General features: G+C 45.9%; 1 protein-coding gene across 4 annotated transcripts in view; it reads right to left on the minus strand.

The window, feature by feature from the left end:
• Positions 1-7,441, minus strand: part of SOS1 (SOS Ras/Rac guanine nucleotide exchange factor 1) — a 52,124-nt gene extending 44,683 nt beyond the window's left edge. The window contains exons 1-3 of one of the 4 annotated variants that reach the window (XM_056342335.1): positions 7,019-7,441; positions 5,614-5,731; positions 4,023-4,188 (exon numbers count right to left, since the gene is read on the minus strand). In XM_056342335.1, the coding sequence (XP_056198310.1) occupies positions 4,023-4,130 (108 nt within the window). In that variant the 5' untranslated portion in view covers positions 4,131-4,188; positions 5,614-5,731; positions 7,019-7,441. Of the gene's footprint in view, positions 1-4,022; positions 4,189-5,613; positions 6,949-7,018 lie in introns of those variants that run through there. The other 3 variants (XM_056342336.1, XM_056342338.1, XM_056342337.1) reach the window with 3 other exon arrangements.
• Between the last annotated feature and the right edge of the window lie 5,869 nt (positions 7,442-13,310).

The raw sequence follows: 13,310 nt of genomic DNA on the forward strand, positions 1-13,310 counted from the left end.
GACGAATAGCCTCATCACAACTCTTTCAGCCTGTAACAGTCTATAGGAATAAGAACAAACAAAAATACCACAGCAGGCCAGGCCACGACCTGAAACATTATCCATAGTCAGCCAAAATAGAGCCAACAATGATAACCTCCTCCTAGTGCAGGAGGTAAGTTCCAAACATTTTTCCTAAGCATGTATGTTTGGGGGGCAATTACATCATCCTTCTCAAAGGCCATCATCTTCTGGCACTATCAAGCTCTACTGTAATAGAATATCCACCTCTGCTGAGTAAAACATCATGAAGTGCCATTGGCTTGCCAGCATAGTTTAACTATATTAGGTAGGTAGCAAACAAGCTTCATTGCTACTTAAGTAAGGTCTCGTATTATTTAGGGTTCAAAGTCATAGGAGCAAAAGCAAGAAAACTAGACTAACAACAAAAATTACAGGATACCTCGGTGTACAATTATCATAGAAACATGTAATTTTAGTATCTGCACTACTGGAGTACCTGAAGGCTCAGACTGAGAATGAAACAGTGTTATTTGAGGGTACTCAAAGCAAGCCCCCAAAAGTCCATTATCTAAAGACGTGATGCAAGATTTAGTCAGAGAAGACAAGAAATGAGAACATCTGTTAGCATACTGTCACATGACCCGTTTCAAAAAAAGATCAAGTTACTGGGATTTTCCATCTATCTCATAAAGTCAGCTCAGATTTTAAATAGAAAAAACCTGGGCCACCCTGCCTAATCACCCCTGAAAAAAATGAACATGGCTTGAATCCCACCAGATCCTTCACAGACCTATGTTAGGAATACACATGATAAAAACAACTAACAACTTCTGAAGTGTAGTGATGTTTAGATAAGATTCTTATCTAAACATTTAATCTCGCCTGTAAATAATGACAGAACCCATCCCCTCCCTTCTACACACACCCCAAAATGTCTATCTTATGAGAAGGGAAATTACTAAAAGAGCAGCTTAAGATATTTTCACTAAAGCTTCAATTCTTCAAAATACCCCAAAAAATTCTAATGGGCAAATACAATCTACATCAGCTATAAATCCCTGCCTCTGTGGCTCCATTTTCACTCAACTCCTCTGATCGCTGTTTTGAATGTTCAGTCTCCACAGTCTTTCTTAATTCTCAAAAGGGAAATGACCAAAATTTTCTTTATTTGAAGATAAGCAGAGCTAGCATTTCTTGAACTGCTTGTCATGCTCTGTTAAAGAACATCAGCAGAGACAAGCAATGTCTGCTTAAGAAAATCCGTAGCACTTCAGGAAAATCCTATGACATGGCAGGTTGACTTTTTTCTTTTTTTTTTTTTCATTCTTCCCTTAAAAAAAAATAAAAATCAACAAAAGCAAGGAATTTCAATCAGGAATGGTAACAGCTTAAAAATTAGGCAACCATAAATCTAAACTGCCAGAAAGAGTCAATGAAACCAACTTAAAAAAACATGCTTAATGAATAATGTAAAGATAAATCAGATCTTACCGTATAACTCTTAGCAACTTAGCTTTATATAAAGCTTTCTCAAACCATTCCTTTCAAACTCTACATAATAAATCGGAATATTAAACACTCCCATAAGTCTCACAGGAAGCAGTAGGGACCTAGACCATGCCCAGAGATAAATGTAATTTAAAGAACTGCAGATGGAATGCCTACAGCTTACACAGAGGCTTGGTCTCCAACTGGTCCAACACAAGAACGCTGAGGCTGGTCACAAGATGACCCAAACCCGAGTTCAAGCTGACACTCAGCAGCCCATTCTGCACTAGAAAGAAGAGTTTGATAACAGATATGAAAGGAAGCCTTACACAGTGAATTTAATCTGATTGATACTAAATCACGCTTCCTCAGCAACAGTTTTCAGTTACCTCTTCCTCACCCGGCCATGAGGAAAAACCTAGCTTATGCCCATCATAAAGCTGAAAAAAACCTCTCCAAAGACGCAACTTGATGTGTTACACAAAAACACCAGTGTGATGCTCCCAAATCATCATGAACAAACAATGCAATCAAGCTCATGGTCCCCAGTTGTTCTGTTAAATACAGCACACACCAGAAAAATCCTACTTGTGAAAGGCTGCAGAGAACAATACCAAACCAAGCCCTATCAGGAGCAGCAGCAACTTCAGAAAAGTCCGTAACAGAAGGAAGTAATTCTAAAGCTACATTACAAACTGAAATAAAACCAAAGCATCTACTGTTGATTAGAGATAAATTTTTCATATCTGGGCAAGGGTACCCATGTATGGGGATTCTGGCAAGAAGTCACATTACGAATCAAAAACCAATGCCTGCTACAGAACAACTGTGCTTCACCGCTCAGTACAGGTACTGCCACACTGCCAGTTTTCCTTGGTGGTGGCTGAAGTACTTTTAAGAAAGTGCCTAAAGGAAAACTCCATATTTACTACACCATTTTAATAATAAACTGGAAGAAGTTGTAATGAGACAACAGGCCAAGATGTTTTCCAAAGCACTATCAGAGAGGGTGACACTTTACTGATCATAAGCATTTTTCTAAACCTTCACAGGCACAGTTTATTCGCCAGATAATTAGTAGAAATTACTTGGCCACTGAGCAGGGTTTGGGTTTGGTTTTGTTTTTTTTTTAGGGGGGGGGGGGGGGGGGGCGGGGGGGAGGAGGGGAACATTTTTCTTCAGTGACTTTGAAAGTGTACACTGTTATAACCCTTATTTTACTCAACATATCTTCCGTTAATTCTCATTGAATGACTACAAAACAACTGACAAGCAACTGCTTACCACTAAAACACTTCAGGATTAAATATTTTATTTACAGTTTGCATGGATGAGTGTTCTTAAGAGTACAAGCACTCCATAAAAAGTTTTTTTCTTCTACTCTTGTATATCTCTGCTGATATTTGGCAACCTTGCCCATGTTTTGTTATCTCAATCAATTAAAAATCCAGTAAATTAAAGCAAATGCAAATGTCTTGGATCCAGACTTCAGCAACAATTTACTGAAGCCACAAGATTTTTCTAACACTTCTCTTGATGCATCAAGGCAGCAGTATTACACTGCACCAGTGAGCATGTGAAAAACCTTAACAGTAAAGATGTGAATCGTAGGAGGATCTTAACTTTATCCTCCATAGCCATCAGAAGAACAGAGAACCCAGAGTGATCAGAAATTAAGAATGTTCTACATCTGTAGTGAAACAGTACCAAGAATAAGAAGTGCCATTCTGAGTAGCAAGTGGCAACTGGACTGTCATCAATTTGAAGACCTAGATAATTAAGTCAGGTGGAAATATCTTTGTCAGTCACAGCTTCCTGAGCACTCTGTAGTCACTGAAGCAGCTTTTCTCATCTCTCCTGCTCCATGAAGGGTACAAAAGACTGACTATATGATACGTAGAGTACCTGGAAGCGCACTGTCTGGAACAGTTTCCTTAACTGAGGAAGCAAGTCCCCCTCAGACAGATGTCAAGCCACATCAGTCCAATCATTTCTGCCACAACACATTCGAACAGCATCCCTTGTCAATTGTTCAACTGATTCAAGACAACATGAGGTTTGCAAACAGTGGACTATCTGTACAGTAAGGAAGTTTTTTTCTTTTTCAATGATATCACTAAATTAATTAAGGTATCAGTCAGTAAGAATGACACGCTTTCTACTGTAAAAACCAAGATATCAGGATAGAAGCAAGTCATAGGCATGCAGAGAAATTCTGACTGCATAAACAAGTTATACAAGCAAGATGAAGCCACAAGGGAAGACGTTTAGGAAAAAGGTTATGACCAGAATAAGGTGTATAAATTCAACACCAATGTTGGAGGAGGCACCGCTTCGTACATGTCCCTTCTAAGTCCATTTTCCAAGGTGTATTAAAAGCCATGTATCTCCATCTCCAGCCACCCAAGAGCTCTGGTGTTTCACATGTCTTGACGAATCCTCCGTCTTCAGCGCAAGCATCTCACCTTCTGTCCATCTCTGCAACTACAATTTCAGACACCAGCTGTTATTCTTACTTCCTTTTCTTGTACCTCATCATCACGATTACTGTCTTTCGTCAGCAACCAAGGATCTCTGCCACACTCCTCTTTTGCTCCTTCAAAACAACAGTGACCAAGCAGAGAAGCATCTCGGTTCATATCATTTTCTTCCTAATTGAGTGCACTGGAGTCTATCTTGACAGCATCTGAAGGAGAACTGGAAGAAAAGGGATTACATTATGATCTGAATGGTACAAGAGCTGCTTTTTGCAAATGCAGCTGTTCAATGCAAATAAGAGTTCTATTGTTAAGGTTCACATCTAATGAAATACAAGGCATGCTCTCGTAAGAATTTGTTGATGTAGGAATGTAGGAAGAGATTTATTCTTACTACATTTCTTGGTTTTGTTGCTTGAGGAATAAAAAGGATAGATTCAAACTAACTCATCTGGAAAAAGAAAGCTATTTGCAATGATTCAACAATACCTATTTTTTAAGAAAGTGATTTTGAGCCTGTAGTTTGAACTCCACATTAAAAGCCAACTCACAGTTACAAAAGGGCAATGGCATTTTAATGATTCTCCAATAGCTGTGAACATGCCATTCTGGTATATATACTATAACAATGCTAGATTAAATGCCACTCTCCTCATCAGAGATACTAATTTGAGATAGGTCTTCCCAAACTACTAAGTCTCATTTCCAGATACGCAGGAAATCATCGCACTCCTGTTTGTGCATCTACCTGGTTTCAAGGTGGAGTTCAGAAAACGGATTGCTGTCACTACCTGAGAATGAGTGTCAGCATCTGGTCAGCTAACAGGTGAAACGAAGGAAAGGTTCTCCTCTAGTATCGACAGGCTGTACATGAGCTTCAGACAACATGACTCCTACTGAGACAGCATGCTCTGGCAATTCAGCAGACAAAGCCACAAGGCACTAGTTTCTGTCCAGGACAGTTCTGCCCTTTGACCTCACTGGCATACACTGCCACATTCTCTGCTTTACTAGTCCCACATGCTGGCTGGAGGTACAGCTCAGGTCTCTGGCTGGCAGAGCAAGGGATCAGCACCCCAAACCCACCCGCTGCAAAGCTGCAGTATCGCACCTGTCTTTTGAACAATGACAAGTGCTTGTCAAAGTAAGTTCACCACAATATTCACAGATTTACCTGCCACCTGTGACAGGTTCATTACTTCATGGGGCCTTTATCAGGACTAAACACTCTAGCCGACACTACCCGTAGCTATGTAAGTTTATAGAATACCTGATTTGGTTTCTCCATTAACAAAGATGCCATTAAGACAATAATTTAGTATTTTCATCTGCCATTTAGTAACTCAAGAATTCAGCTGTTCAGTAAAGCAGGTGACAGTATGGACAGATTCTTCATTTCTACCTTTACAGGGACAGCAATACTAAGTAGCAGAAGACTATGATTCCGGAGCACAGGGGACAATAGCCTCAGAGAAGATAAGAAACAGGTGGCAATCTCATGAAGAACTGAGGCCAAAAGAATTAATCCCTGCTAGATAGTTGCAAGGTTGAGTGTGAAGTCTTCAGAACTAACCCCACCGCACTCCTGTCACCCCTCTACCCACAGTAAGAAATAGAGCACAGCACAAATTCAAGACAACTATACCTTGCAGGGCCAGTTTGTCGTCCTTGGGAGCTTGTCATTGCTGGTCTTCTCTGTTGACTTCCGACTCCAGAAGTCCTTTTCCCCCCCAAGGAATTTATCCAACTCCTTCAGCAAGCACCTTTGATGCAGGGTGAGTCCAGAAACGGCTTATCCATTGGGAAGAAAACTTGTGCTTCAGATGTAGCAAGTAATCCCAAAGTCTTAGCTCGTACTTGCCTTGAATCCTCACTCTGCGTCCCTCAGTAGTTAGCACTCAGCCTCATTCCAAATTTGACAAACCTCTGCTACACCATGGAATAAACCATCGTCTGAAGAAACAAACTCTTGCTGGTTGGGACCTCAAGTAGCTCCAGTTCCAGGGCTGTCCAAGTGCTTACGAGCACCACAAGCAGCAGCAAGTTGTATGGTTAGTGCAGAAGTATAGTTTTAAAGAAGTGACTACCGACTGGGGATAAGACGTTAACAGCACATGCTACAGATGAGACAGGCAAGAAGACTTCCAAGAACTGGATGAAACCACACAGTGCTGGAGACTTCAAAGAGCACGCCCAGAAAAGCGAGGCAATGCATTGCAAGAGGAAATTAGGAAGAAACACTGAACCAGTACAACTGCAATACTCGAGACTCGCAGTCCACACTGGAGGATGCAATGGTTTAACTAGCCCTAGAAGCAAGTCTACTTAAAAACTGCAGTTAATCACTGTAGCTATACAGACCCATAAGGCGTCACTCTGTACCACTAAAAAGCATAAAGTTCAGCAATCTGAAGCCAGTTCAAGCAACAGTGTCAGAAACCGCTTGTTCCTTAAGACTTCCACTTTCTGGGCTGTGGCTGCATAAGTGCAAGAGGAGCCCTCACCATTTTTTTCTCTCTTCCAAATAAATTCTTTCTGCACCACAAACACAAGCTTCACCATCTCAAGGGCACAAGACTTGCTAGTTTGCCCTAATGAAGCCTTCTCAGCAAAAAGGTATTTAAAGTACGAGAAACTTAACTAAAAGCCATTAAGCACGAACACTAATTAACCAAAACTCTCTCAGCAGTTCCTCGTAACAACCTCTCCCCGGCCGTGTCACTGCTGGGCGCGAAGGGAGCCCGGCAGCACCCCGCAGAAGCGCAACGAGCGGGGCGATGGGGCGGCCGGGACCCCCGCGCCCTTTAAACGGTTTTTATCCGCATGTCTCCGCCTGTCAGCGCGTGGCCGAGCGTGGCGCGCGCGGCCGCCAGGCCCCGCTCCGCGGCAGGGCCCGCCCGGCAGGGCGGCAGCGACCGACCCCCGCCGAGCTCCGGGGCCGCTTCCGGAGCGCGGGGAGCGCCAGCGGCCCGGCCGCCCCGCTCGGCCCCGTGCGCCGCGCCGAGGCCCCGCTCCCGCGGCCCTGTCCGCCGCGGCCCACTCCCGCTCACCTTCTTGAGGGCGGGCACCAGCAGCCCCCGCCACTTGGGCGCGTTCTCCTCGCTGAAGAACTCGTAGAGTAGCGGCTGCGCCTGCATGGTGCCGCCGGGCCCGGCCCGCGGTGGGGCGGGCGGGGCGGGCCGGGCAGGCCAGGCCGAGCCAGGCGCGGCGAGGAGGCCTCCGCGGGAGGACCCGCGCCCCTCAGCAGGAGCCCTGGCGGCCCCCCGCCGCCGCCAGGCCCGCAGCGGCGGGGGGAGGCGGGCGCTGCCGCATTCCCCGCCCCCGGCGCTCGGTGGTCGCCCCGGGGGGCGGCGGTGGGGCGGCGGGCGGGGGCGGCAGGAGCGGGGTCACGCGGCACGGCGCGCGGGCCGCGAGGGGCGGGGTCGGGCGCCCGGAGCGCGAGCGCCGCCGCCTCCCCCCGCGCCAGCTGCCGCCCTCACCCGCGCGGCTGGCAGCGCGCATGCGCAGTGCTGCGCCGCCCCGCGCCTGCGCCCCGGCCGCGCACCGCCCGGCCCCGCCCCTCCCCGTCGGAAGTGCCTGCGCGGGGCGGCCGCGGCACCGCGCGCCCCCTGTCGGCGAGGCCTGCCGTCGCTCCCGGTGCTGCCCGACGGGCCCGGCGCCGCGCGGCCAGCGGCGGGGCGCGGATGGGCCTCGCAAGGCGCCCGGGCGCGCCGCGGTGCTCGCTCGCCGGCGGCCCTCGCCCTGCCCGCCCTCGGCAGTCGCCGGGCCAGCCCCGGGCAGCGGGGCCCGCCGGCGCCCTGCCGTTCCCCGGAGCCCGCCAAGGGAGCCACGCGGGCCGGGCCGTGTGCCGGGCCTGGGGCGGAGGGCCGGTGGCCGAGGGCCGGTGGCCCCCCGCGGCGGCCCGGGGAGGGCGAGGCCCTTGGCTCCGCGTCAGTCGCCGGGGGGCCGCGCCGGGGCAGGAGCCCTCGGGGCCTGCTCCCGGTCGGCGCCTCTGCGGGCACGCCGGTAACGCCGCCGCCGGCGACAGCGCTTTTGCTCCCCGCAGGCCGGGACTGAGGCGGGTGCTGGCTGCTCGCCGCCCCCCCTGGGTGACCCGGAGCACCAGCGCATGGCTCTGCCTGTGACAACAGGGCTGGGGGGCGCCGGGTGGTACTGTCCCCTGGGCAGCGCTGCCGCTCCCCGCCTGAAAGCCACTTGTCATCTCACAGGGGGGCCAAGATCAGAGATAAACAGATGCTCCGCTCAAGCGGCACAAGAACAGCCTTGGGGGTGACAAGTAAGCTTAGTTCTTGGGGGGGGAAAAAGGGCAGAAAAGAAAAGCCAACATGCAAATAAGCCCAGTGGTTTAAATAGGCCGAAGTTTGTGGCGGTCTGCTGGGCCTGGCAGAGCAGGGGGAGGAGGAGGATGCTGGGGATGAAAAGGAAATCTTTGTGCTTCAGCAGTGCAAGGCAGGGGACCTGGGAGTGCCTTGGGACCAGAAGAGGAAATAGTGAGCTGCTGTTGGGGAGCACAGAGATTGATGTGTGAAAATCTTGGCTGGCCGCTGGAAGGAAGGTTTAGGACCAGCTTCCCAGCTGAGAGGAGAGCACAGTACCCACAAAGATTGGGTGGACAGAGACTGCCAAGTCTCCCTTTGTCTCAAGGGCTGGTCATGCAGACACCTGTCTGGAATGGTATGCATATTGGGAGGCTTACTTAATTAGTCTTTGTAAAGTACTCTGAGGACATGTTCCCGAGATGCTGATCACTGTACTTCTAACAGGTAATGGATAGAGCCCAGCCTCTCAAAAAAAGCTGTCTTCACCCAGCAGCTCCGCCTGAGGCGTTTCTCCTCCAGACAGGTACTGCTGTCTGAAGGAGCCAGACTTCTGCTTTGAGTCGGCTGGAACAAGGATGAAAGGCAGGAGTACTCACATCTCTGAGCTGTGTCCTTGGTCTGGTAGCCTGTCTGTGCATTTGACAGCACCACAGCATCTCACAGAGTTATTGCACTCATGGCCTCATGGGACATCAGTCTTGAAATTTAAATCATCAGCGGGTTCCAAGTATGTGCAACAGTCGGTGTAAAACTGCACCAGCACTCTGCCCTCCAGCCCCTCCACTTGGAGGCGAGGGTGCCAGGACTCCTAAACACCAGTGAATGATCTACAGCATCTCCTTCCTTCACACAAAACAGCGTCGAGTAAGTTGAGATTGCAGACACTGTGTTCAGTTGGTTCAAACATTCAGTAAGGCCACAGGACAGTCCGGGCCCAAACACTTCCTCCACCCGGAGCTGCCAGCTGATAGCCTTCCTCTCCCAGCTTCCAGTGCTTTTCCATTGCCCCCTGCCCCAGGGCATCCTGGATTTATTGGTGCTGACAGGGCAGTCTGGGTTCTTCACTGGCCTGTGCCTGATCACGCTCGCTCACTCTGTGTGCTGCATGGGAGTGCGCAGTTCTGCTTGGAAAGCCACCAAGTGAACAAGGCTTAACCATCTCCAGGGCTGCCTGAGGAGCTGTTGCTCCACTGTTCGCGGTAAATAAACGAGCCTATACGGCAGGATGGGAAGAGTTCCGTGGGTCCACTGAAAGACAGAGCACAACTGAGAGCCACAGGACACTGCTGGCCCATCAGTTCTGTTATCGAAATCTCAGAATGAAGAACTTATCGACACCAATGTGATGTAGATAAGCAGACACTTCTTTATTGACGGCCGGGTGCGTGAGTGAGTCCTCTCACGATCGACGCACGCCATGGGTCAAAATCATACACCTTGTATAGAACTCATTCATACATATTCATTAAGTATTCATGCATAATCATAATATTACCCATAAATCATTAACATACTCTGCTCCCATATCCGATTCTGCGCAGTAAAGGTTAGAAAGGTCCGGAAATGGGTCTGGGGTACGATTTGGGTAGGTGGTATGTGAGTCGGTGGTCGCCATCTCCCCCTGCCGGAATTACCTGCCACTTAAGGTAACTGTTTCTTGGCCGGCAACTACGGGTTGCTTCACTCGACTCGGAATTCCCAGTTCACATAAATTCTCATTTTGACATTTTAGTACATTCTCCTAGGTTACATATAAACAATCATCTCAAATCTTAAGTCTGTTTTCTAAGTTCTAAACATTCCTACTAGGTGATTCTGACCGATTCCTCCGGCCTTGGTACGGGGCTGTACAGAGGATTCTTATAGCAGCTTTTACTATATAAGTTTCATTACAATATATTTCTTATCCTTCTATATTTCTATTACATAATTGATTTTATAAAATCAAATAATCAATCAAATAAAGTCAATCAATCTTAACTTATTAGCAAATCTATAACATTTCCCCCCTTTGAAAGTGTTGAAAGTTATTATTTCAATACTTTCACATTATTTACATATAATTTGTTTCAACATATTTTGGTGGTGGGCTATACCTTGGTGGACTGGTTGGTACTTCTCTCATGATCATACGATTGATTGCAATCCTATTGGTAAACTGCTTCTTCAAACATGCATATACTAACATGATCACCAAAAAGACAATTAGTAACAAAAACAAAGTTTTGATTATGGATTGTATCAAAGAGCTCAAGTTCCATCCTAATTTGTTAAAAATCTTCCCTAACCAGTTTTCTGACATATCTTCTTGAATTGATTCTGTTTCTTTTTCAATTTTATCTAATAAATCCAAATCATGTTCCACATCTTGTGTGACATTTGGAATGTGGATACAACAGTGGTCCAGTTTATCTTTGAGATATCCACATACTCCATGTTCTTTAAGTAGGAGCATATCTAGTGCCATTCTATTTTGTAAAGTCATTCTGGAGGTCGCCTGTAATTGTACATTCAATTCCTTAAACCCCTTTTTGGTAACATTTGCTAATTTTTCCACTTGACCAGTTAACTTATAAAGCCATGTTCTGTTTCTATATGAAGCTATAGGATTTAAAAGTGATTCAAGTGCCCAGCCAATTTTCACTCCTGTAGATGGTTCATTCCAAGTATCATCATTTGTCTCAGATCTCTTTGTTCGTTTCAGTTCTAAATTTTCTAGGGATCCTCTAAATGGTGATTTCTTCCAAATTGGACACAATGTTGGCATGCCTAAAGTAATTTGTTTCACCTTACCATCTAATGGTAGATGAGTTGTCCAGGTTCCATCACTCAATGCCCAAATTAGATGTCCTGGACTTTGAATAGTAGATTTTCTACAACTAAACATAATTCCTCTTCTGGGTGTATAGGCGCTAGTTAGATTGAGAGTATTCTTAAGACCTCGACAAAAACAACCATATTTTAAAGCGGCGGCCAAAGGAGGGATTCTTTGAATTATTAAGTCTGCATTGCTACAATCATACACTTTTTCACATTTCCACCATGGCACTATTTTATTCTCCTTTTCTCCCAATGAAGTTGATCTATCATTGACCCAGGGTAATACTGAAAAAACTTTTCCATCCCAGGTAAAACACCAAGGAGTTTTTGCCATATACTGAAAATGGGAATATCAGGTCATAGACCAAACCGAATCCCAAACTATTTCCTTTTCCTGTAGGGTTCGATTCTTTTTCTCACTTTTTGTCTCGGTTATCCATACACTGGTGTTTGTTGTAGCCATTTTAGGCTAGTAACACCATCCCTTGTTCCCTAAATCTCCATATAATCCCGGTTTTGCTACAAATCGTCCTTTACATTCCCAAATGGTTGAATATACTGGTGATTCTTCCCCAACTTTAACTTTTTGCAGTTCCCAAGTTTCCCTAGGTTCTTGTTTACAATCCATTGTCCCATTTTCATATTCTAATTTGGTCAGATTCATGGTTAAGATTCCCCATGGAATAGGTTCACCTACTGCCCTCGGTATTGGTAAACAAGCAGTAATCTGCGTGACGTTTTGTAAATTGGCAAATCCTTTAATCAATCCTACCATCAAATTTTCCTCAGCCGTTTGTTTGGGAATTTCAATCACTTGTTCTGTCTCTACTTGTCTTTCGTTCCTGTCCACCAAGTCAGCCCATGATCCTGCCAACACTACTGACCAAAATGGAATCCAAAGAACAATCATAACCTGATATGAAAAATTAGACATGTTTCAAAGTCAATTTTAAAGTCTTTGGGTCACGGTTGGTAATCTTCCATGGAATAGGTGCTTTCTTCACTCGAGTATAATGGATCCAAGCATCCGATTCTGCTATCTTGATAGCTGTAAAAGTGGTTAACGGTACTTGGAAAGGTGCTTTCCAACGTTCCTGTAAAGGTTCAGAGGTCCAGGTCTTCACATAGACATAGTCTCCTGGTTGGAAATCATGCACTGAATTTTCCAGGGATAAAGGTCTATTCCAAATTACTGCACTCCGAATTGCAGCCAAAGGTTTTCCTAGAGAAAGCAAATAGTTATATACATCCTGCTTTCCTTTTACATGTATGTTTGGATTTGGTTCTGGAGACTCATATGTTTTTCCATATAATAATTCATAAGGACTGACTGAGGTTCCACTCTTTGGCTGTACCCTGATTCATAATAATGCCAATGGAAGCGCCTGAGGCCACTTTAGACTGGTTTCTTGACAAATTTTACTTATTTGTCGTTTCAAAGTTTGATTCATCCTTTCCACTTTCCCACTAGATTGTGGTCTCCAAGACGCATGTAAATCCCAATTAATACCCAATACTTTGCTAACACTTTGGACTACTTCAGCAACAAAGTGTGGACCTCTGTCAGAGGAAATTCCAATAGGAACTCCAAATGTTGGAATTATTTCTTGTAATAACCACTTCACAACCTCTTTTTGCTTGTGTGGTGCGACAGGGAAGGGCTTCTGGCCATCCTGTAAAAGTATCAACCCCTACCAGGATGTACCGGTACCCATTTTGTCTGGGTAGCTCTGAGAAATCTACTTGCCAATAATCTCCAGGTTCTACACCAGATTTCAGTCTACCCATTTGAACCTTTTTCTTAATCACTGGATTATTTTTCAAACATACTTCACACTTTGCAGTTACCATTTTAGCTATTCCCGACATCTTAACTGATATTACTTGCTTTCGTAAAGATGTTACTAAGGCTTCTGCTCCCCAGTGACATTCTTGGTGTCTCGTTTGAATTATCTCTCTCATCACAAGAGGTGGAATTACTACCTGTCCATTAGGAGTTATCCACCATCCCGCTAAGTTTTTCTTAGCATTTAATAACTGACCCAATTTGTCATCTTCCTCTGAATATCTCGGTTTCTCCCTGGGAAGGGTTACTGTTTTAGAAGGAATTATTGCCATTTGCAATGCTTGTTTCTTTGCTACCTTTTTTGCTGTTCTATCAGCTAAATTATTCCCAGCTATTATTTTGTATTCCCAATCTGAT

The sequence above is a fragment of the Falco biarmicus genome, chromosome 6 (assembly GCF_023638135.1).
Source record: "Falco biarmicus isolate bFalBia1 chromosome 6, bFalBia1.pri, whole genome shotgun sequence".
Lineage (NCBI taxonomy): Eukaryota > Metazoa > Chordata > Aves > Falconiformes > Falconidae > Falco > Falco biarmicus.